Here is a 22,500-nt window from a genome sequence, read left to right on the forward strand (position 1 = left end):
CGTGTTATTGATAGTCAAATTTTGCCAGACAGTCCTATCCACCTTCCTCTCTCTCTCTCTCTTTACTTGTATAATCTCGGTGGTCCTGAAGTTAGCACTTAAAATACTTTTGGGTTTTTCATTGTTTTATTATTCCTAATATCCGTTTATATTGATTATCAAATCATTTTTGTTTTCTTTGTTAAAAATAGAATGGTTATATATTTATCGATCGATTCTTGATATATTCACTTTGCTTATATCATATATAACAATTTTAGTGGTAATATATGCTCATGTAATAATTATTCTATCCGTATTATTATTTATTGCCAGTAAATGAATATTACTCATGTATACGAATATAAATACACAAAAATAAAGTAAAAATCCACGAAGGAAAGATTTTGTCTTTATTTTATATATTTATCATATTTTCATGATTCAGTTATATATATATATATTTTATATATATATATATATATATATTCATATATATATATATATATATAAAGAATTTATATAGTATATATATATATATATATATATGAATATAAATTCATATATATATATATATATATTTATATATATATATATATATATATTATATATATATTATATATATATTATTGTGTGTGTGTACGAGTGCGTTGAATGAATATTCAATGCAAAATTACTTTGATTCTGTCAATTTCAAAATCTTAATGTGGAAGCCGAAGGGAGATTACAGTTTTGACGAATTGCCAATTGCGTAGCGAGGCCATAACTCGATTAATTTGATCGTGTATCGTTGCTAATAACTACGGAACCTAATTGTCTAAAATGATGTCCTGACTATTTAGCGTGAAGCTTTTCGGCGGGCGTTATTCACATGCGGGGGATCATTAATAACAATAATAACAATGCCATTGTGATGATTTTGGTAATCGAGATAGATTGGTATACGTGGCGGGCCGTGATGATGTTAGTGAAATGTGGCGCGTTGGGTCCGTAGAGTTTATCACGTCAGATCAATTTTTATTTCGATGGCGCATTGGTGTGGGCTGTTATTATTATTTTTTATTATTATTATTATTATTATTATTATTATTATTATTATTATTATTATTATTATTATTATTATTATTCAGAAGATGAGCCCTATTTATATGGAACAAGCCCATCAATGGGGCCACTGGCTTGAAATTCAAGCTTCCAAATATTATTATTATTATTATTATTATTATTATTATTATTATTATTATTATTATTATTATTATTATTATTATTATTATTATTATTCAGAAGATGAACCCTATTCATATGGAACAAGCCCACCAAAGGTGCCATTGACTTGAAATTCAAGCTTAAAAAGAATATTATTATTATTATTATTATTATTATTATTATTATTATTATTATTATTATTATTATTCAGAAGATGAACAGCAATAATAATAATAATAATAATAATAATAATAATAATAATAATAATAATAATAATAATAAATCTAGCATCTTCTTTCCACACAGAAACGTTTATAATCTGAAAAGTATCTCTCTCTCTCCACACAGAAACGTTTATACCGTTTATCTCTGCTTTTTGAAAGGCAACCGTGTCATTTTACCTATACGTCAATTTTCTCTTCTCTCTCTCTCTCTCTCTCTCTCTCTCTCTCTCTCTCTCTCTCTCTCTCTCTCTCTGAGTGCCTATTAGATAATATCGACTTCTCCGGAAAAAAAAGCTTCATTATCAGTATTTTTTATCAATTTTATTTTTCCATTTTTATTTCTCAAGTGAACCCATCCCATACCTAATTGCATTTCGGAACTCTCTAGCGCCAAAGGCTGCGTCTTGATCCAATTATCTTTCGCGTGTTTGTTGACGTAACTGATGTCCTGATTACTTAATGAAATGCAGCATAATCAGACGTTTTCTTTGAAGAGACGAAAAATGAATTAAGTAAAATAATGAGCCTGATGTTACTGGAGGTACCTTTCTTTATGCTCGTTTTAGCTGCTTGTTTATTTTTTATTAGGTTTCCGTCGAAGAAAACTATTATGGAGATTGCTATTTATAGTCTGTCCGTCCGCACTTTTTTCTGTCCGCCCTCAGATCTTAAAAACTACCGAGGCTAGAGGGCTGCAAATTGGTATGTTGATCATCCACCCTCCAGTCATCAAACATACCAAATTGCAGCCCTCAAGCCCAGTTTTTAGGTTAATAATCGTACGTCTGGCAACGCAGTGCCAACAACGCAGGCCACCACCGGGCCACACCAAATTGCAGCCCTCAAGCCTCACTAGTTTTTGTTTTATTTAAGGTTAAAGTTAGCCATAATCGTACGTCTGGCAACGCTATAGGTCCCAACAACACAGGCCACCGCCGGGTCTTAGCTGAAAGTTTCATGGGGACGCTGCTGAGAGTTTTATGGGCCGTGACTGAGAGTTTCATACAGCATTATAGGCTGCACAGAAAACTCGATTGAGCCGGAGAAACTAAGGCGCATTTTTTACTTGTTTGATTCAGAATTTCAATCATTTTATAATGTCACTTCGTTATGTTATTATTTTTGTCATTAACGACTGTTTTATCTTTCGTTGCAGTTCTCTGGGGCGTTGGAGTCGATATGGTGTACCACCACCATTTGCTTGGAGTCTACATTCTGTGAGTGAAAACTTTTTTTTTTTTTTTATATTTAGTAACCCTTTTTGTATATTGTCGGTTATATAATTATTCTCGGTGAAGTTTTCTTTGTTCATGGTTATGTAGTTCTGTAATGGCTAATATGTATGTGTATATATATATGTGTGTGTTTGCACCATGTATATTTGTGTGTGTATATATATATATATAAATTTCTGACTCACATCAGGATCGAACCCAGGTCTTTCAAATGACCTCGTTGGCAGCGCTCTGCTCCTTCATTTGAAAGACCTGGGTTCGATCCTGATGGGAGTCAGAAATTTATTTCTGTTCCACCTGTAATTGTGTGTTGATGTTGCTAATATATATATATATATATATATATATATATATATATATATATATATATATATATATATATATAATGAATAAAAGAGAATGTATGAATTACAATGTATTCTCTAGCCAGTGTATATATACAATATATATACATATACATACATACACCAGCTATAGAATGCAGTGCAATTTATACATTCTGTTTTATTCATTATATTGGCAATGAAAATCAAATTTGTGTAATGGGACCAGATTGAAATTTATTAAAAAGCTCGTGAGCATGAAACTATTACTTGTTACAGCGCTCTCTTGAATAATTTCAGTATTTTAACGTATTTAAATGATCGTTATAACATCTATGTAGTATTTGCAAGAACATTACTGAATTTAAAATCGTCCTGGGCCTTGTTGGCTCATAGGGCAGGCGCTGATCTCCTGTTTCTTTGGCTGACAGCCAGTAGGGGACAGGTCACAATGCCTATGACGCGTGGCCAGTGTGTATCTAGGCCCACTGTCTAACTCCCCAGCCTAAGGGCTGGTGCCTATTCTCCTATGAGTTTTTTCGGACCGTTTGGTTGGCGGGCTACCAGATTTTTGCAGTGGCTCAATCCGAGCCATCAATGAGCGGCGGGATTCGAACCCCGGCCCTCACGACTGGTAGCCGAGAATAATACAAGTGGGCCACTAGGGCTGAATTATTGAAATAGATTCGATATTATCATTATAATTAATCAATGTCCTGATTGCACTTCACTGCTGAGTGAAAGTTGTAATTATTTTAGGCTTGGTGGAATGAGTACAAAATGATTTATTTATGGATGTAATTCGGTGAGCCAGAACTGATGCATAATCATTTTAAAGAGGCAGCTTTTAATGATGGTGATTCCCTCGATTCCTTTTTCTGTACCTCCGTTCATATTCTCTTCCTTCCATCTGACTTTCCACCCTCTCTAACAATTGTTTTATAGTGCAACTGCTTTGAGGTTTTCCTCCTGTTACACCTTTCAACCCTTTTACTCTCAATTTTCCTTTCAGCTCTGAATGACTTCACAGGTCTCAGCGCTTGTCCTTCGCCCTAAATTGTATAGGATTCTATTCTATTCAGATCATCATATAAGAAAGGAACTGATATATAACCATCTTAATGAGACAGTTATTAACAGTGTTGATGAACAGTCAGGTAAATTTTTTTTAGATAGCCTTGAGAAATTAAGTAAACTGATTTTGAGAAGATAAGTGGAGGTAACTTTGAGAAGATTATAAGTAAAATAAAGTGCTCTGGCATAGACAAGTTATCTGGATGGAATAGGAGACTTACGTGAATGTAATTGTAAATGTTTTAAGAGGGATAAATTAGACATTAAGAAATTTGGCGAAATAGTATAATGTAGGCAAGTGAAATTAAGGATTAATGGTATAATGTTTTGGGTGAAAATGAAATAAGTTTGGCGAGGGAAGCGAAAAGAGAAATTGAATAATGTTCAGGTCTTAAGTGAAGGAGTTTTTGTGTGTTGAGTGAAATAACGATTATTGTATTAAACAAGTAAAACATTTCTTCGGCGCAATCGAGTTTTCCGTACAGCGTATAATCAAGGCCACCGAAAATAGATCTATCTTTCGGTGGTCTCCGTATAATGCTGTATGAGCCGCTTCCCATGAAACTTAAACCACTGCCCGGTGGTGACCTGTCATATATCGTTTCCAGACGCACGATTCTGGCTAACTTTAACCTTTAATAAAATAAGAACTACTGAGGCTAGAGGGCTGCAATTTGGTATGTTAGGTGATTGGAGGGTGGATGATCAACATACCAATTTGCAGCCCTCTAGCCTCCGTAGTTTGTAAGATCTGAGGGAGGACAGAAAAAGCGGGAACAATAGTTTTCTTTTGCAGAAAACTAAAAATCACAGTTATAAGGACATAGGTGAAGTAGTGATGATGGGATAAAAGTAATAATTTAAATAATAATTATGAGTGAGTAATTGTGAATTAGTGTTGGGGAGATAAGTAATTTCTTTTGAACGTGGGGAATAAAGCAGTAATGAAAGAACATTGGGGAGATGAGTGAAGTAGCGTTAAGGAGATAAGTAAGATACCGCATTGGCGATTGCAAACTTGATCAAAAGTATTATCCGGCCGAGTGAATATCCTGTTCAAGAAATTAGCCGTGATGGAAAAGGGATAACTTTAATACTGATTACGTAATGCGAAAGACTCTTGGAGCGTAGCGGCCGTGGAAGTTCTCTCTCTCTCTCTCTCTCTCTCTCTCTCTCTCTCTCTCTCTCTCTCTCTAGATATATATATATATATATATATATATATATATATATATATATATATATATATATATATATATATATATAATATATATATATATATATATATATATATATATATTACCTCTGTACTGTTATTTTGACATGTAAAAGAAATCAACTATCTGTGTGTTATGGAAGTGCTAGTAAGTAGGTCAAATGAGAGAGAGAGAGAGAGAGAGAGAGAGAGAGAGAGAGAGAGAGAGAGAGAGAGAGAGAGAGAGAGAGAGAGCCATAACTCCTTCAGTTTAACTGAGATGCGTATACATTTAAGGCCTTAAATACGAACTGTTTGCACTCTCCAACATACAGAACTGAGAGAGAGAGAGAGAGAGAGAGAGAGAGAGAGAGAGAGAGAGAGAGAGAGAGAGAGAGAGAGAGAGTACCATAACATTCCATGAATTTGACTGACATGCATATACAATTAGAGATTTGTATACGGACTGTTTGCACTCTGAAACATACAGAACTGAGAGAGAGAGAGAGAGAGAGAGAGAGAGAGAGAGAGAGAGAGAGAGAGAGAGAGAGAGAGAGAGAGAGAGAATACCATAACTTTCCTTGAATTCAACTGAGATGCATAGAGACTTGAATACCGACATTTTTCAAGCACCATTCTCCAACATAGCAGAACTGAGAGAGAGAGAGAGAGAGAGAGAGAGAGAGAGAGAGAGAGAGAGAGATACCCGCAAGCATAAACATACACGCGCATGATAAAGGGGTTAACCTACTGGAAGACGATAAAGGAAATGCGACAGGAATCCATAATTTTGAAAGTGGGTGTGATACGTCTTGGATACTCTTAAAGAAGATGAGATAATGGGAGGACGAGCTCCCTCTCTCTCTCTCTCTCTCTCTCTCTCTCTCTCTCTCTCTCTCTCTCTCTCTCTCTCTCTCTCTCTCTCTCTCTCTCGTTAGCACTACCCTTTGGTTTGGTGGTGGGTATGAAAGCTTACTGATAAATTATGTAGTATATTTGCATTTGGGTCTCTCTCTCTCTCTCTCTCTCTCTCTCTCTCTCTCTCTCTCTCTCTCTCTCTCTCTCTCTCTCTCTCTCAGTTCTGCATATTGGAGAATGTTACTTGAAAAATGTTTGTATTCAAGTCTAAATGTATATGCATCTCAATTAAATCCAAGGAGTTATGGTTCTCTCTCTCTCTCTCTCTCTCTCTCTCTCTCTCTCTCTCTCTCTCTCTCTCTCCTGTTAGCGGAGATATTTGTTCATTTATTTCAGTACCCTTAGGATCATTATGTATCTAAGATTGTGAGTGATACATTGTTTATCTGGTGTTGAAACTGTGATAATGTGCTTCCAGTTGAAAGAAATAGGAAACACGGTAAAATCATTGCTCAGATCTTAAAAACTACTGAGGCTAGAGGGCTGCAAATTGGTATGTGGATCATCCACCCTCCGATCATCAAACATACCAAATTGCAGCCCTCTAGGCTCAGTAGTTTTTATTTTATTTAAATTTAAAGTTAGCCATACTCGTGCGTCTGGCAACGACATACGATAGACATGGTTTAAGTTACAAGGGCCGCGGCTCATACAGTATTATACCGAGACCACCGAGAGATAGATCTGTTTTCGTTGGCCTTGATTATACGCTGTAGCGGCTGTACAGAAAACTCGATTGCGCCGAAGAAACCTCGTCTCATTTATTACTTGTTTTTCTATATTTTTTTTTGTATTGTGCAGGATATCTTGAACAGGTTACCTCGGGTCATTTACCTAACCTGTTCACCATATGTCAGAATGTCATTCCCCCCCCCCACCCCCCTTTCCAAAATGTCTAGCTCAAAAGGTGCATTATAAATAATATGCAACAAAACACTAACACAAACACACGAGGTAGCAGAGAGAAAGCCCAGAGTGACCTCTCAGTAGTGTGAACTGATGCGCACTGCATTTTGTGTGGTCCTAGTGCCAGTTTGAACCTGCCAATCTGTTGTCACAGTTCCCCCCAACCCATGAAACTGAAATTCCGCCCTAGGGGGGCGAATTCCCCCTGGTTGAGAGCCACTGAATTGACCAGTAACAGCCTCGAAAATGCACACTGCGTTTTGTGTGGTCCTAGAGCCAGTTTGAGCCTGCCAATTTGTGGTCACAATTCCCCAACCCATGAAACTGAAATTCAGCCCTAGGGGGGGAATTCCCCCCTGGTTGAGGACCACTGAATTAACCTAACCAGCAAAAGCCTTGAAAAATAGTGACAGCAATTGTCGATTCTTACCCGAAAAGCTTTTATTTGATAATGAAGAATTTTACCGCAATGAAAATGCAATACCTCATTACTATGTATTTAAACGGGAATAAGTAATTATTGGAAATACATTTAAGTGTAAAAAGTACGTACGATTACCCACAATTATGTAAATACCCTTCACATTCGAATATGTAAATACGGCTTTGTGTGGTCCTTTTGGCTAAAAACTTTGGCCAAAACTCCACATTCTATCCTATCAATAGCTTATACAGAAACGATCCAGGGGAATATTATCCCCATCAAAACTCTCACGATGAAAGTAAAGGACAGAGGGTTGATTGATTGAGTGATTGATATCTTAATATCACAGCAAGAACGAACTTTGGTTTGACTGATGTGTTCCTGGGCGCGCAAATATTGCCGAGAAAGGCTTAGATTAATCCCAACAGAATATATATACAGGTTAAGGGAGATATATCAATCATATCTATATAAGATCTTTGCTAATTATGTATATGCAGCTTAATCTCAGAGCCAGATCTTGGAGAATAGGGTTGGAGGTGTAAACACTTCTTAAAGTTCCTAGAAATTCCGGTTCTCTGGTTTGCTGTAAGTTAGTAATATTAATGTTTTGTGTATTTTGGAATTCGTAACCCTGTTCCATTTTTCCTTAAAGTATTTCATCATTTTTTCTTCCTCTTTTCCATTGCTTCTTTAAGGGTGGATGGAGATTTGAGTGACTTATTATTATTATTATTATTATTATTATTATTATTATTATTATTATTATTATTATTATTATTATTATTATTATTGTTTTAACAGAAGCAGTTTCGTATGGATCGGGTTTCCAAAAATATGAAACTAAGAAACGGTAGCAAGTACCATTATATATATATATATATATATATATATATATATATATATATATATATATATATATATATATATATATATATATTTATATATATATATATATATATATTTATTTATATATATATAATAGATAGATATATATATATATATAGATAGATACATAGATAGATAGATAGATAGATAAATAGACAAATGTAATTTTAGTCAACCAAAAATCATTTCACGTTCCCAATTAAAGTGACAGCATACCATTCTTTCCAGCCTACTTGGCTGCGATGGAAAACCGCACGATTTGTCTTAACAGAAATACCATATTTTATCGTTTATTGCCTCGAGTTCGTTACTTACTGGCGCGGTTATTCCAGCATGAGTCGAGTCTTGTGTTATTGGTTTTCTATTGTGTTTCTGTATTTATGGTGTCTGGACGGATACCGGATAAGTGGGAATTTCATCTCGAGGTGAAAGGGTTTTTTTATTATTTTTTTTTTTTTAGGTATTAAGAGCTTATTCTCAAATATTTTTTCTTGTTTTTTTTTAAAATGTTATTTCTTGTGTTTTAGGTTATTATTTTTTTTTGTACTAAAGATTTTTCATTACATAATTTTTGTCTTTTATTTAGTGCTGAAGATTTTTCGTTGTATGTATTTTTTTCTTTTATTTCATATTGAAGATTTTTCATTTTATGTAATTTTTTTTCTTTTATTTCATACTAAAGATATTTTAATTGTATGTATTTTTTTTATTTCATACTAAAGATATTTCTTTGTATGTTATATTTTCTTTTATTTCATACTGAATATTTTTTGTAAACCTTTTTAATTTTCGAATTTTATATATTTTTTACAAGTTTTCAAAAATTGTCTTTTGGTTTTAAGAAAATCTTTTTTTCATTTAATAACAGATATTTCTATAACAGCCGTGTTTTTTCAGTTGTAATTGTTATTTTCGAGTTCAGGCTGTTTTCCCGCACAGGCGTCGATTCTTTCTTTTCCAAAAAGTTTTTCCTGTTAACGAAAAAAATTAATTAATTAAAATAATTCCTACTCGTTCCTCGAGTTTTGGTTTTAGTCAAATTGATTTCGTCTCCAAAATATTATTTTAATCTCAATGGTAATTCTTTTTCGTGTTCAGAGGGTTTTCTGTGTCTCTCATGTTTAGATAATTTTCCTTTAGATCCTGTTATTATTATTATTATTATTATTATTATTATTATTATTATTATTATTATTATTATTATTATTATTATTATTATTATTTTATTATTGAAATTATTACTTGGAATTATTTCAGTAATGAAATCTATTCATTTGAAACAAGCCCACAAAAGGTCATTGATTTGAAATGCAAGCTTAAAAATTATTATTATTATTATTATTATTATTATTATTATTATTATTATTATTATTATTATTATTATTATTTCAGTAGATGAAACCTATTCAGATGGAACAAGCCCACCAAAGGGGCCACTGATTAGAAATTCTTTAAGCTTCCAAAGAATGTTGGTTTCAACCTCCCACCGCAGCAGACCCCTTCACGCTGCAGCAGTAACTGATCATGATACAGAGCCAGTGATTTTTCATCGCCCTGGGGGAGACGCGAACCCGCCTTCTTTTCTTGATTCATATTAATGAGAAGTAATCGTTGGAAACTTCATCTTAGTGAAATGAGAAAGTTAACAAAAAAACTTCTTCATGACCTAATAAAGCATAAGTAATAATTAGACATAATCTAGGAAGTGTTTTGAATTCATATATATATATATATATATATATATATATATATATATATATATATATATATATATATATATATATATATATATATATATCTCGAGATCTGATGAGCTGATTTAGAAGAATGTGGGTGAACATATTTATTAATAGATTTAATTTAAAAATCCTTCAGCCCATTCCCCCCCAATCTATCTACCTGTAAATTGTACGTGTCCAAAGTTGAACGATTGGTCGTGATCAAACACATCTTGCCCATTAAATTCTTAGTGATATTTCTAAATACTGCGGTCCAGCACCGTAGGTAATATTACCAAATCTAAATTTAAAACTCCATAATGGGGGCTAGTGCCTACAGTACACCTCTTACTTAACGATCTTTGCAGCATGTCTTCTTAAGACCTCTAGCTGCAACCTCTTTCGTTCCTTTTAATGTACCTCATTTCATATTCTGTCTTCCATCTTACCTGTCAACCCTCTCCTAACAATTGATTCATAATGCAACTACAAGGTTTTCCTCCTGTTACACCTTCCAAACCCCTTACTCTCAATTTCAGCGCTGAATTACCTCGTAGGCCCCATTGCTAACCATTGGCCTAAACTCTACACCCAATTCAATTCAACACCATAATTTCAAGATGACCTGAAATTAGATATTAAAAGTTACCCGCCGCATCGCCTCGTAAGAGAATCCTATTCGGCCAGGTAATTCAGTTGAAGCTGGCTGTGAAATCTCATTCTCCCGAGAATGAGAATTGCGGGCTGCGTGGGCTAATGTGTCTCTTCGTCAGAACTTGCGTTAGAATTTGGAAAATTTGAAGCAGGGAACTGGAGTGGGTAATTGAATTGAGTTGAATGTAGAATTTAGGCCAAAGGCCAAGCACTGGGACCTGTCAGGTCACTCAGCGCTGAGACGGAAATTGGCAGTAAAGAGGTTTGAAAGGTGTGACTGGAGGGAGAGACGGAAATTGACAGTAAAGAGGATTGAAAGGTGTGACAGGAGGGAGAGACGGAAATTGACAGTAAAGAGGTTTGAAAGGTGTAACTGGAGGGAGAGACGGAAATTGCCAGTAAAGAGGTTTGAAAGGTGTAACAGGAGGGAGAGACGGAAATTGACAGTAAAGAGGTTTGAAAGGTGTAACAGGAGGGAGAGACGGAAATTGACAGTAAAGAGGTTTGAAAGGTGTAACAGGAGGGAGAGACGGAAATTGACAGTAAAGAGGTTTGAAAGGTGTAACAGGAGAGGAAAACCTCAAAGCAGTAACACTATGAGTCAATTGACAGTAAAGAGGGTTGAGAAAGTAAGTTGGAAGAAAGAGAAAATGAAAGGAGGTATAGTAAAAGTAAAGAACGAAGGGAGAGGGTTGTAACAGCTGACAGTAAAGAGGCTAAAGGTGTAAGGAAGGCACAGTAAAGAGGTTTGAAAGGTGTAACAAAAGAACCTTGAAGTAGAGGTTTGACAGTGCACCGGAAATGAAGTAAAGAGGTTTGAGAGGTGTAACTATTCAAAGCAGTTGCACTTGAATCGGTAGGAGAGGGTTGCAGGAAATGAGTAATGAATGATTTTGCTTGTAAATGCAAAGAAATATATATATATACAGTGTTTTTTCCAGTATTTTGAACTTATAATTAATTATCTACGGGGCTCGAATTATAATGAATGATTTTCTATTCCTCAATATATCTTGGCTGTTTTTTCCAGTATTTTGAACTTATAATAATATTATCTATTCCTCGATCACTTATAATAATATTATCTATTCCTCGATCACTTATAATAGTATTATCTATTCCTCGATCACTTATAATAATATTATCTATTCCTCGATCACTTATGATAATATTATCTGTTCCTCGATCACTTATAATAATATTATCTATTCCTCGATCACTTATAAGAATATTATCTATTCCTCGATCACTTATAATAATATTATCTATTCCTCGATCACTTATGATAATATTTTCTATTCCTCGATCACTTATAATAATATTATCTATTCCTCGATCACTTATAATAATATTATCTATTCCTCGATCACTTATAACAATATTATCTATTCCTCGATCACTTATAATAATATCATCTATTCCTCCATCATTAATGATAATATTATCTATTCCTCGATCACTTATAATAATATTATCTATTCCTCGATCACTTATAATAATATTATCTATTCCTCGATCACTTATAGTTGTAATTGATGAAATGATATTATTTTACAAACCCCGACCTCCGCCCACTTTCTCCTTTTTGGGCACACTGTAAGCAGTGCCGAAGGCCCTTTGTAGCATCTGATCTGTACAAGCAATAAAAGGATTTTTTCCTTTCACTTCTCACCCACGTAGCTGTCCATCCTCTCTAACTTGCATCTTGCATCTTGAAAACTGCTGAGGCTAGAGGGCTGCAAATTGGTATGTTGATCATCCACCCTCCAATCATCCAACATACCAAATTGCAGCCCTCTAGCCTCATAAGTTTTTATTTTATTTAGGGTTAAAGTTAGCCATGATCGTGCGTCTGGCACCGCTATAGGTGCCAGCAACACAGGCCGCCACCGGTCCGTGGCTGAGAGTGTCATACAGCATTATACGCTGTACAGAAAACTGGATTGCATTTTTTTACTTTTTTTATTTTTATTAAGCACCTGAAAAACTTTGGAATTTTCTCCTGGTTTTTCCTGCCGCTTGTTCCTGTCGGGCTTTGGCTAGAAAAGGTCATTAGTTTTTGTTTAATCTTTTTTTTATTTAAGCAAGAAAGTAAGTCTCAATGATTCAGTCTGAGTTCTGTACAAAACTTTTTGCAGTTTAAGGTTGTTCAATATCACATTTCTCACCCCCTTCTTCCCATCCACTATTAATGTCATATGCAGATGATTATGAGATAACATTAGATTATATCACGCTAGTGTTCCACTTCCGTCAAAAATGACGGTTATATAAAAGAGGGTCGAGAGGGGAAGTCCTGACCTCAGGGGACTTTATATATATATATATATATATATATATATATATATATATATATATATATATATATATATATATATATATATATATATATATATATATATATATATATATATATATATATATGTATAATATAATATATATATATAGTGTGTGTGTGTGTATGTGTGTGTTTGTGTATAGCAGCTTCCTCTCTTGAAACATATTGTATTAACAGAATAGACTTTTCCGTTATGGTCCAATGAATATAAAGGTAATGTGATAATGTCCTCTGTCATGATAAATGAAGCCAATGCCTTCATTTTCCTAGCCATATGTGGCGTTTCGGTAGACCATTTCTTTTGATTACTCTCCCACAGCCCCATAAACTTAGGCTATGTGAATAAACCCTCTTTCTGGACGGCTAATGCATTATTTATTATTATTATCAATATTCTCAGCTAATGTGGGTGATTTTTCAAGTTGCACTCAACTGTTTCATAAAAATTTTTTTTATTCAAATGTCCCAATTCTTATGTAGGCCCTTGTTAATTCCTCTAGTAGATTTCCTGCTTTGTCTGTAAATATGTAAGTAAATAACTCCTGTATGGTTGGTATTTTGTACAATTATTCTGTATTTCCTTTTACTTCCTCTTACTTCTTGCTAATGAACACTATAATATTCTTTGGAAGCTTTTACTTCTTGCTAATGAACACTATAATATTCTTTGGAAGCTTTTACTTCTTGCTAATGAACACTATAATATTCTTTGGAAGCTTTTATTTCTTCCTGATGAACACCTTAATATTCTTTGGAAGCTTTTATTTCTTCCTGATGAACACCTTAATATTCTTTGGAAGCTTTTATTTCTTCCTGATGAACACCTTAATATTCTTTGGAAGCTTTTTTACTTTTAATGAACACTATAATATTCTTTGGAAGCTTTTTGCTTCTTGCTAATGAACACTATAATATTCTTTGGAAGCTTTTACTTCTTGCTAATGAACACTATAATATTCTTTGGGAGCTTTTACTTCTTGCTAATGAACACTATAATATTCTTTGGAAGCTTGAATTTCAAGTCAGCGGCCCCTTTGGTGGGCTTGTTCCATGCGAACAGGCTTCATCTACTGAAAGGGGCCACTGACTTCAAATCAGGCTTCCAAAGAATATTAAGGTGTTCATTAGGAAGAAGCAAGAGGAAGTAAAGGAGAAATATAGAAAGAAGAGATACCTATCTTCTCTTCTATAGCTACTCTTCGATTAATTTTTTTTAACCAAACTGCTCATATATCTACGTAGATATACCTGGTTTGTGTATTTCCATACGTACCGCCTTGGACTCTTATTTTATATGTATATGAACTTTTGCATGTACTGTTACATTCAAAAGGACTCTAAAGATGTAAAACAAAAATGTCTCTCAAAATGAATTGTGGATCCATAGGATTTTTTAAACTTGATATTCCCCTATTTCGTACTATCTATGTTCTCTCTCTCTCTCTCTCTCTCTCTCTCTCTCTCTCTCTCTCTCTCTCTCTCTCTCTCTCTCCGTGCAGTTTATCTGATCATCCCTAACCTTCACTCTGAACTTATAGAACCTCTCTCTCTCTCTCTCTCTCTCTCTCTCTCTCTCTCTCTCTCTCTCTCTCTCTCTCTCTCTCTCTCTCAATACGTGTAATGTATTTGATCATCCCTAAATTTCTTTCTGAACTTATAAACCCTTCCCTTTCTTCCATGTCCCATACATACATACATACATACATACATACATACATACATACATACATACATACATACATACATACATACATTTATGCATATGTATGACTACCCAATAACCATCTCAGACAAAAATCCCCGTCGCATCCATCGACTGGAAACCAGCTGGGACTCATTTCCATAAAAAATGAAAAATATTTATCTGACCACTTGACTGGCGCGTGACCTCATCCGACCTCATGATTGCTTCTCCCAGATGTCGTAAAACGAATCGTTACCCTCCCTGTGCCATTAAATACCACGGGCATTTGATGGTGACCCTAGGTCGTCTTTCTGAATTGCTATGGCTAGATGGGAGTTTCATGGCGCGGCGGTTTTTATTGGTTCGTATGGGCCTGGCTAATGCTTATATGGGTGGGGTAAAATTTTTATTATTATTATTATTATTATTATTATTATTATTATTATTATTATTATTATTATTATTATCCAAAATCCTTAATTCCCGCTATGCATTCCCTCTTGCATTTCCTAACAGATAACGTTCGCAAGTTAATGCACATTCGGTTTATCGTGACATAAAGGACAGTGTCTTATAATATACTCTTGGCGCCGGCCGTTCCATTTTGGGCGGGATCAAGAGTTGGAGATTCATTTTCTTTGTTATTAAGTGGTCTGTTGGTGTATGTATGTATATGTATATATATATGTATGTATGTATATATATTGATTAGTGTATGCAATTATGTACAGTATGTATTTGCAAAATGCAAAGCAAAGGGCATATTTTACATTTCCAAATGACTAGTTACAGCGCTTTATGTGCGCGAGCGCACGCCAGTGAGTGTGTGTGTGTGTGTATATATGTATATATATTATATGTATATTATATATGTATGTATGTATATGTATGTATTTATATATAATGTATATTATTATACATATATATATACACATATAAATCAAAACCTCTCTATATTTATAATCTTCTTGAAATATAACTATGAACTTTACCTTCCGGTCGACGGGTGATTTTATGTAATATATAAAGATACAAAAAGTCTGAAAACGCCGCCATGTTCAGACCTGGTGCACTAACAGAAATTATATATATATATATATATATATATATATATATATATATATATATATATATATATATAATATAGAGCAACAGCTGATATATATATATATATATATATATATATATATATATATATATATATATATATATATATATATATATATATATATATATACTGGACGCGCCAACAGCTGAATTTGGTTCGAGGACAACTTCTTTAAACTTCGTTATGAAAGTGGCTACAACTTTTTGATGGCGAGAGATAAGGCTATTATTCTCGGAAGGAATTCTTAAGCAGATCGTTCTTCAGAAGTGGGGTATTAGGCTCCTTGAGTATAGTGGTTAGTGTCGTGGCATGCCACTCAGATGAGGTGGGGAATGGGTTCGCGTCTCCCCCAGGGTGATGAAAAATCACTGGATCAGTTCCTGCTGCAGTAGTGTGGTGTCTGCTGCTGTGGGAGGTTGGAACCAAACATATTCTTTGGAAGCTTAAATATTTTCAGGTCAGTGGCCCCTTTGGTGGGCTTGTTCCATCTGAACAGGTTTCATCTACTGTTATAATAATAATAATAATAATAATAATAATAATAATAATAATAATAATAATAATAATATTTATTTATTATCTCTTCTCTCATTTTTTCTCTTTGGCATTCAGAGACATGTTCTAGAGGAATGATTTATATATTATTATTATTATTATTATTATTATTATTATTATTATTATTATTATTATTATTATTATTATTATTATTATTATTATTATTCAGATGAAACCTATTCATATGGAACAAGCCCATCGTCTTGAAATTCAAGAAGCTTCCAAAGAATATTAAGGAGTTCATTAGGAAGAAGTAAGAGGAAGTAAAGGGAAATCAGAAAGAAGAGATCCCACTCATTAAAAAAATAAAGTAATAAATAGATAAATAGATAAAAAAAGGATTAAATGCAAGAAGAATTGTATTAGGGTAGTAATGCATTGCATTTTCGCTTGAACTTCTGAATAATAATAATAATAATAATAATAATAATAATAATAATAATAATAATAATAATAATAAGAAGAAGAAGAAGAAGAAGAAGAAGAAAACATTGATAATAATTATTTTCTCATATTTACTGCTTCCTTTCTGGTCTATTTTGAAAGTTTCAGAGATGAAGACAGATATTTATCATCAACCTTCAATAATAAAATTCAAATAAGATTAAAAACCAAATTGCATAAAACGAATCTGTAATGATAAAATCCCAGTGAATCTTTCTCGTTTGTCCGCCCCGGGTAGAGGAACTGCAAACCTGTTTGTCCACCCTGGGTAGAGGATTGGAAGGGTAGGGAAGACATGACAGGCAGCGCCGGGTTCCAGCGTTTCGTAACACGCGCCATCAAGCTCATATGAAATATAATTGAAAGCCAAATTGCATAAAACGAGCAACTTATCACAATGGGTGACCCTGAGACCATTCGGAAACATTTACGGTCTTTACTCCATTCCCCGACGTCTCTTGGGCCATTCATCTAAATTCGGGGAGGTCCTCTTTCCGACTGACAAAGGGGAAAGGGCTCCATTAGATTGAGAAATGTTTTCTTTTTCTCTTTTTTCTTTTTCTCTTTTTCTCTTTTTCTCTCTTACTCGGTCATTCCAACATTTTCCTTGATCCTGCTGAACGCACAGTTTTTGCTGTTTCTGCTGTTCGTTTTATTGCGTTTTCTGACTTTTTGTTGTAGGTTTTTTCATGTATGTATCGACGTAACATTTAGTTTACTTTTCTCGGCATTCTTTACATGTATATGTATATGTATATATATGTATATGTATGTATATATATATATATATATATATATATATATATATATATATATATATATATATATATATATATATAAAGATGGCGTTCAATTGTGTACCTACTTCATGATTGTATTGAAATTGTTGTTTTTCATGGAGTACCATCTCTCTCTCTCTCTCTCTCTCTCTCTCTCTCTCTCTCTCTCTCTCTCTCTCTCTCTCTCTCTCTCTCTCTCTCTCTCCCCTTAAATCGTTATAGTACAAATTCCCCATTTTCTGTCGAAAAGGGGAAATAAATGAGAGGTTTGTAAAAGATTTTCCAGCCTGTCTCGTCTTCCATACAACGTTCCAGCGACTCATTCCAGGTCCTGGAAAGTCGTCTTCCATCACCGACAGAAGAGAAAAAGTATTGGACGCTGGAAGATCTTGGGAATTAAGAAAAAAAAGAGACGATGGATTGGGAGAGTAAGGCTTATTCTTCCATTCTCTAAGCCTACTTCCTCCATCATCATCCCTATTTATACCCACTCCATCTACTTCTTCGCCTTCTCCCTCTCTCCCCCTCCCATCATCATCTACACCCACTTCTTCATCCCCAGCCAACCCCTGAATTTTATATATTTTTTTTTTTTATTTCAGCATCTGTAGTGAAGTCACGTCGCTATCTAAGGCAGCCTGAGTTTCAATCAGGCTTCATTTTATATTCCGTCTGTTTTTTTCTATCTTTTTTTTTTTTTTTTTTTCTTTAATTTGTTTTTAGGGGTATTTTTTTTTTTTTTTTTTAGTTTCAGGCAATTTGGTCAATGGAGATGATGGTATCAATTTGAAGGCTGTACGTAGTTGCGAGATTGGTGTGTGATATCTTCTGCAAATTCTCTCTCTCTCTCTCTCTCTCTCTCTCTCTCTCTCTCTCTCTCTCTCTCTCTCTCTCTCTCTCTCTCTCTCTCTCGATTGGTGTTTGATATCTTCTGCAAATCTCTCTCTCTCTCTCTCTCTCTCTCTCTCTCTCTCTCTCTCTCTCTCTCTCGATTGATGTTTGATATCCTTTGCAAATCTCTCTCTCTCTCTCTCTCTCTCTCTCTCTCGATTGGTGTGCGATACTCTGCTGCAAATCTCTCTCTCTCTCTCTCTCTCTCTCTCTCTCTCTCTCTCTCTGCTGTACATTAGGATAGTATGATAGTATTGTTTTCAATTATCTATAATACTAAGGATTCTCTCTCTCTCTCTCTCTCTCTCTCTCTCTCTCTCTCTCTCTCTCTCTCTCTCTCTCTCTCTCTCTGCCTCGGCGAATGAATATCTCACTTATTGTTATTAAGCCTGCCCATTCCGCAAAGCGGGCCAAAACCCAAATATCTGGCGATCTTTCCTTTGTGCCTTCAGCTTTCGGGTGCTTGAGTGCCTCATATCTCGTGAAGGAGTGCCGTTATGTGATTTTGCATGCAGCCATTACTTGGCGCAGTGCCTGGGATCTCTCTCTCTCTCTCTCTCTCTCTCTCTCTCTCTCTCTCTCTCTCTCTCTCTCTGGTGTACATTAGGATAGTATTGTTTTCATTTATTTATAATACTGAGGATTCTCTCTCTCTCTCTCTCTCTCTCTCTCTCTCTCTCTCTCTCTCTCTCTCTCTCTCTCAATGTGCTTGACTTAGGGTAGTATTTTTTCATTTATTCATAATACTTGTTCTATTACATTTACCAAGAAGCTAAAGTGTCTGATTTGGTTTGTTACCAGAATTTTAAAACAAATGAATGAGTTTTAACTTCATTTTAACTTCGCACAATTTTAACAGTGTCCAGAGAACAACTGATTATTATTATTATTATTATTATTATTATTATTATTATTATTATTATTATTATTATTATTATTATTATTATTATTATTATTATTATTCAGGAGATGAAACCTATTCATATGAAACAAGCCCACCAAAGGGGCCACTGACTTGGAATTCTTTAAGCTTCCAAAGAATATTAAGGTGTTCATTAGGAAGAAGTAAGAGGAAGTAAAGGGAAATAAAGGAAGAAGAGATCCCATTTATTAAAATATAGTAAGAACTAATAATAAATAATTAGATAAATAGATAAGAATATATTAAAATTCTGTTGCTGATTGCAAGAGCATTCCGTTGTCTGTTGTCCACAAGATTACATTCTCTCTCTCTCTCTCTCTCTCTCTCTCTCTCTCTCTGCGTTTATACCGCATATTTTATGGCTATTCTTTTGTATGTTTATTATTCATTAGTGTTTGTATAAGTATTCTTATAAATATCTATAAGTATTTTAATTAGGGTTCTCAGTCCAATAATTTGCTTTGTTTTTCTTTTTTAGAAATTTATATTTTAACTTTCATGTTTCTTTTTATTTCGCTCTATACTTTTTCGTTCATTAGTTATTCATATTTATATATTTTCGATGTATTTAATGTTTCCTTAGCTAAAATTCTTTTCAGTAATTTTTTCATTCCTCATTCATAAATTCTTACTTTTTTAAAAATTTGATTTTATGTGAATTCCAATATTTTCGTTGACTAATTATACCTCAGCTTATTCTTTCCTTTTTGTTGTTGCATTTTATTTATCAGCTATTGCTTTCTTCTTTATACCTTCTTCTTACACCCCGCCCTTATCAGCTCATTTCATCGCCTCGTTTGCTCCTTGCCAAAAGAAGTGGGTGTTTTGGGCGGGGTTCGATATGTCGGTGGGCGGAGTTGAATTAGGGTTAGGAGTATTGTAAGTCTGGGCGTGGTGGAGAATTTAGACGTTGGGTCCAGTTTTGGATTTAATATATTGTTTCTGTGGCCCCTTTGATGGGCTTGTTCCATAATAATAATAATAATAATAATAATAATAATTATAATAATATGTTAGTTTAAAAATGATTTTACAGATCAATAATGTTATTGTCGTATTTTACAAATAACGAAGAAAAAATAAAATTTTAGAATTTTTACTCAGGTTTTTTTTTTTTTTTTTTTTTTTTAGTTTTCTGTAAAAGAAGACTATTGTGCCGGCTTGGTCTGTCCGTCAGCACTTTTTCTGTCCGCACTTTTTGTTGTCCGCAGTTTTTCTGTCCGCACTTTTTCTGTCGGTACTTTTTCTGTCCGCACTTTTTCTGTCCGCACTTTTTCTGACGGTACTTTTTTCTGTCGGTACTTTTTTCTGTGGGCACATTTTTCTATCGGCACATTTTTCCGTCCGCACTTTTTTCTGTCCGCACTTTTTTCTGTCCGCACTTTTTCTGTCCGACCTTTTTTTGTCCGCACTTTTTCTGTCAGCAATTGTTTCTGTCCGCACTTTTTTCTGTCAGGACTTTTTCCGTCCGCACTATTTTTTGTCGGCACTTTTTTCTGTCCGCACTTTTTCTGTCCGACCTTTTTTTGTCCGCACTTTTTCTATCCGCACTTGTTTCTGTCCGCACTTTTTTTTCAGTCCGCACTTTTTCTGTCCGCCCCCAGATCTTAAAAACTACTGAGGAGGCTAGAGGGCTGCAAATTGGTATGTTGACCATCAACCCTCCAGTCATCAAACATACCAAATTGCAGCCCTCTAGCCTTAGTAGTTTTTTATTTTATTTAAGGTCATTAAAGTTAGCCATAATCGTGCTTCTGGCAACGATATAGGATATCCCACCACCGGGCCATGGTTAAAGTTACATGGACCGCGGCTCATACAGCATTATACCGAGACCACCGAAAGATAGATCTATTTTCGGTGGCCTTGATTATACGCTGTAGCGGCTGTACAGAAAACTCGATTGCGCCGAAGAAACTTCGGCGCATTTAAAAATTTTTTTTTTAATCTTTTTGTGGTTTTAGTATTAAAGCGGCCATTATACCGCCTAATTTAGCATTGTGTAGATGTTAAAAACTTTTAAATCAGACAATTTTTTCTTAATGGTATGTTGTTCTCTTTTCAGGGTCCTGTCTCTGTCACTGCTGTTCCTTGAGATCACCTGGGCTATCACCCTGTTTCTCCACGTGTGTATAAGGTTAGTGATGCTCTCTCTCTCTCTCTCTCTCTCTCTCTCTCTCTCTCTCTCTCTCTCTCTCTCTCTCTCTACTTGAAACTATACAGCTTTCTTTGCCTCTCAAAATGTCTCTCTCTCTCTCTCTCTCTCTCTCTCTCTCTCTCTCTCTCTCTCTCTCTCTCTCTCTCTCTCTCAGACTTAAAACTATACAACTTTCATGCATCTCAAAAATAACTCTCTCTCTCTCTCTCTCTCTCTCTCTCTCTCTCTCTCTCTCTCTCTCTCTCTCTCTCTCTCTCTCTCTCAGACTTAAAACTATACAACTTTCACATTCTCTCTCTCTCTCTCTCTCTCTCTCTCTCTCTCTCTCTCTCTCTCTCCAGTCAGCGCTACACTAGACTCTTGTACAAACTCTCTCTCTCTCTCTCTCTCTCTCTCTCTCTCTCTCTCTCTCTCTCTCTCTGAGGCTTTGTAATTAACTTCATTTTCCGCGAGACGAAGATGAGTCATTTGGCAAGGAGAGAGAGAGAGAGAGAGAGAGAAATAACAGACTTTTTTTTCTTCTGAGTTTCTTGTCTTATTTGCTGTTTTGAGATTTATTTAGTTTTTTGTAATTTTTCGAATTTCTCATAATAAACTGTTTTGTGTTACAACTTTGGTTACTGATTTGGGTTCCAACTTTGTTTACTGTTTTGGGTTCCAACTTAGTTTACTGTTTTGGGTTCCAACTTTGTTTACTTTTTTGGGGTTGAAACTTTGTTTGCTGTTTTGGGTTCCAACTTTTTTTTGATGGTTTGCGTTGCAAATTTGTTTACTTTTTTGGGTTGCAACTTTGTTTACTTTTTTGGGTTCCAATTTTGTTTACTTTTTTGGGTTTCAAGTTTGTTTGCTGTCTTGTGTTTCATATTTGTTTGATTTT

At 34.6% G+C, this 22,500-nt stretch overlaps 1 protein-coding gene across 1 annotated transcript in view; it reads left to right on the forward strand.

Moving 5' to 3' along the window:
• The window catches only part of LOC136852835 (transmembrane protein 72-like), a 233,908-nt gene that overhangs the window by 200,325 nt on the left and 11,083 nt on the right, over window positions 1-22,500 (forward strand). Inside the window, exons 5-6 of the mRNA XM_067127739.1 lie at window positions 2,566-2,626; window positions 21,531-21,602. Coding sequence (XP_066983840.1) covers window positions 2,566-2,626; window positions 21,531-21,602 — 133 coding nt within the window. The remainder of the gene's footprint in view (window positions 1-2,565; window positions 2,627-21,530; window positions 21,603-22,500) is intronic.

Source organism: Macrobrachium rosenbergii, chromosome 26 (assembly GCF_040412425.1).
Source record: "Macrobrachium rosenbergii isolate ZJJX-2024 chromosome 26, ASM4041242v1, whole genome shotgun sequence".
In the NCBI taxonomy this organism is placed as follows: domain Eukaryota; kingdom Metazoa; phylum Arthropoda; class Malacostraca; order Decapoda; family Palaemonidae; genus Macrobrachium; species Macrobrachium rosenbergii.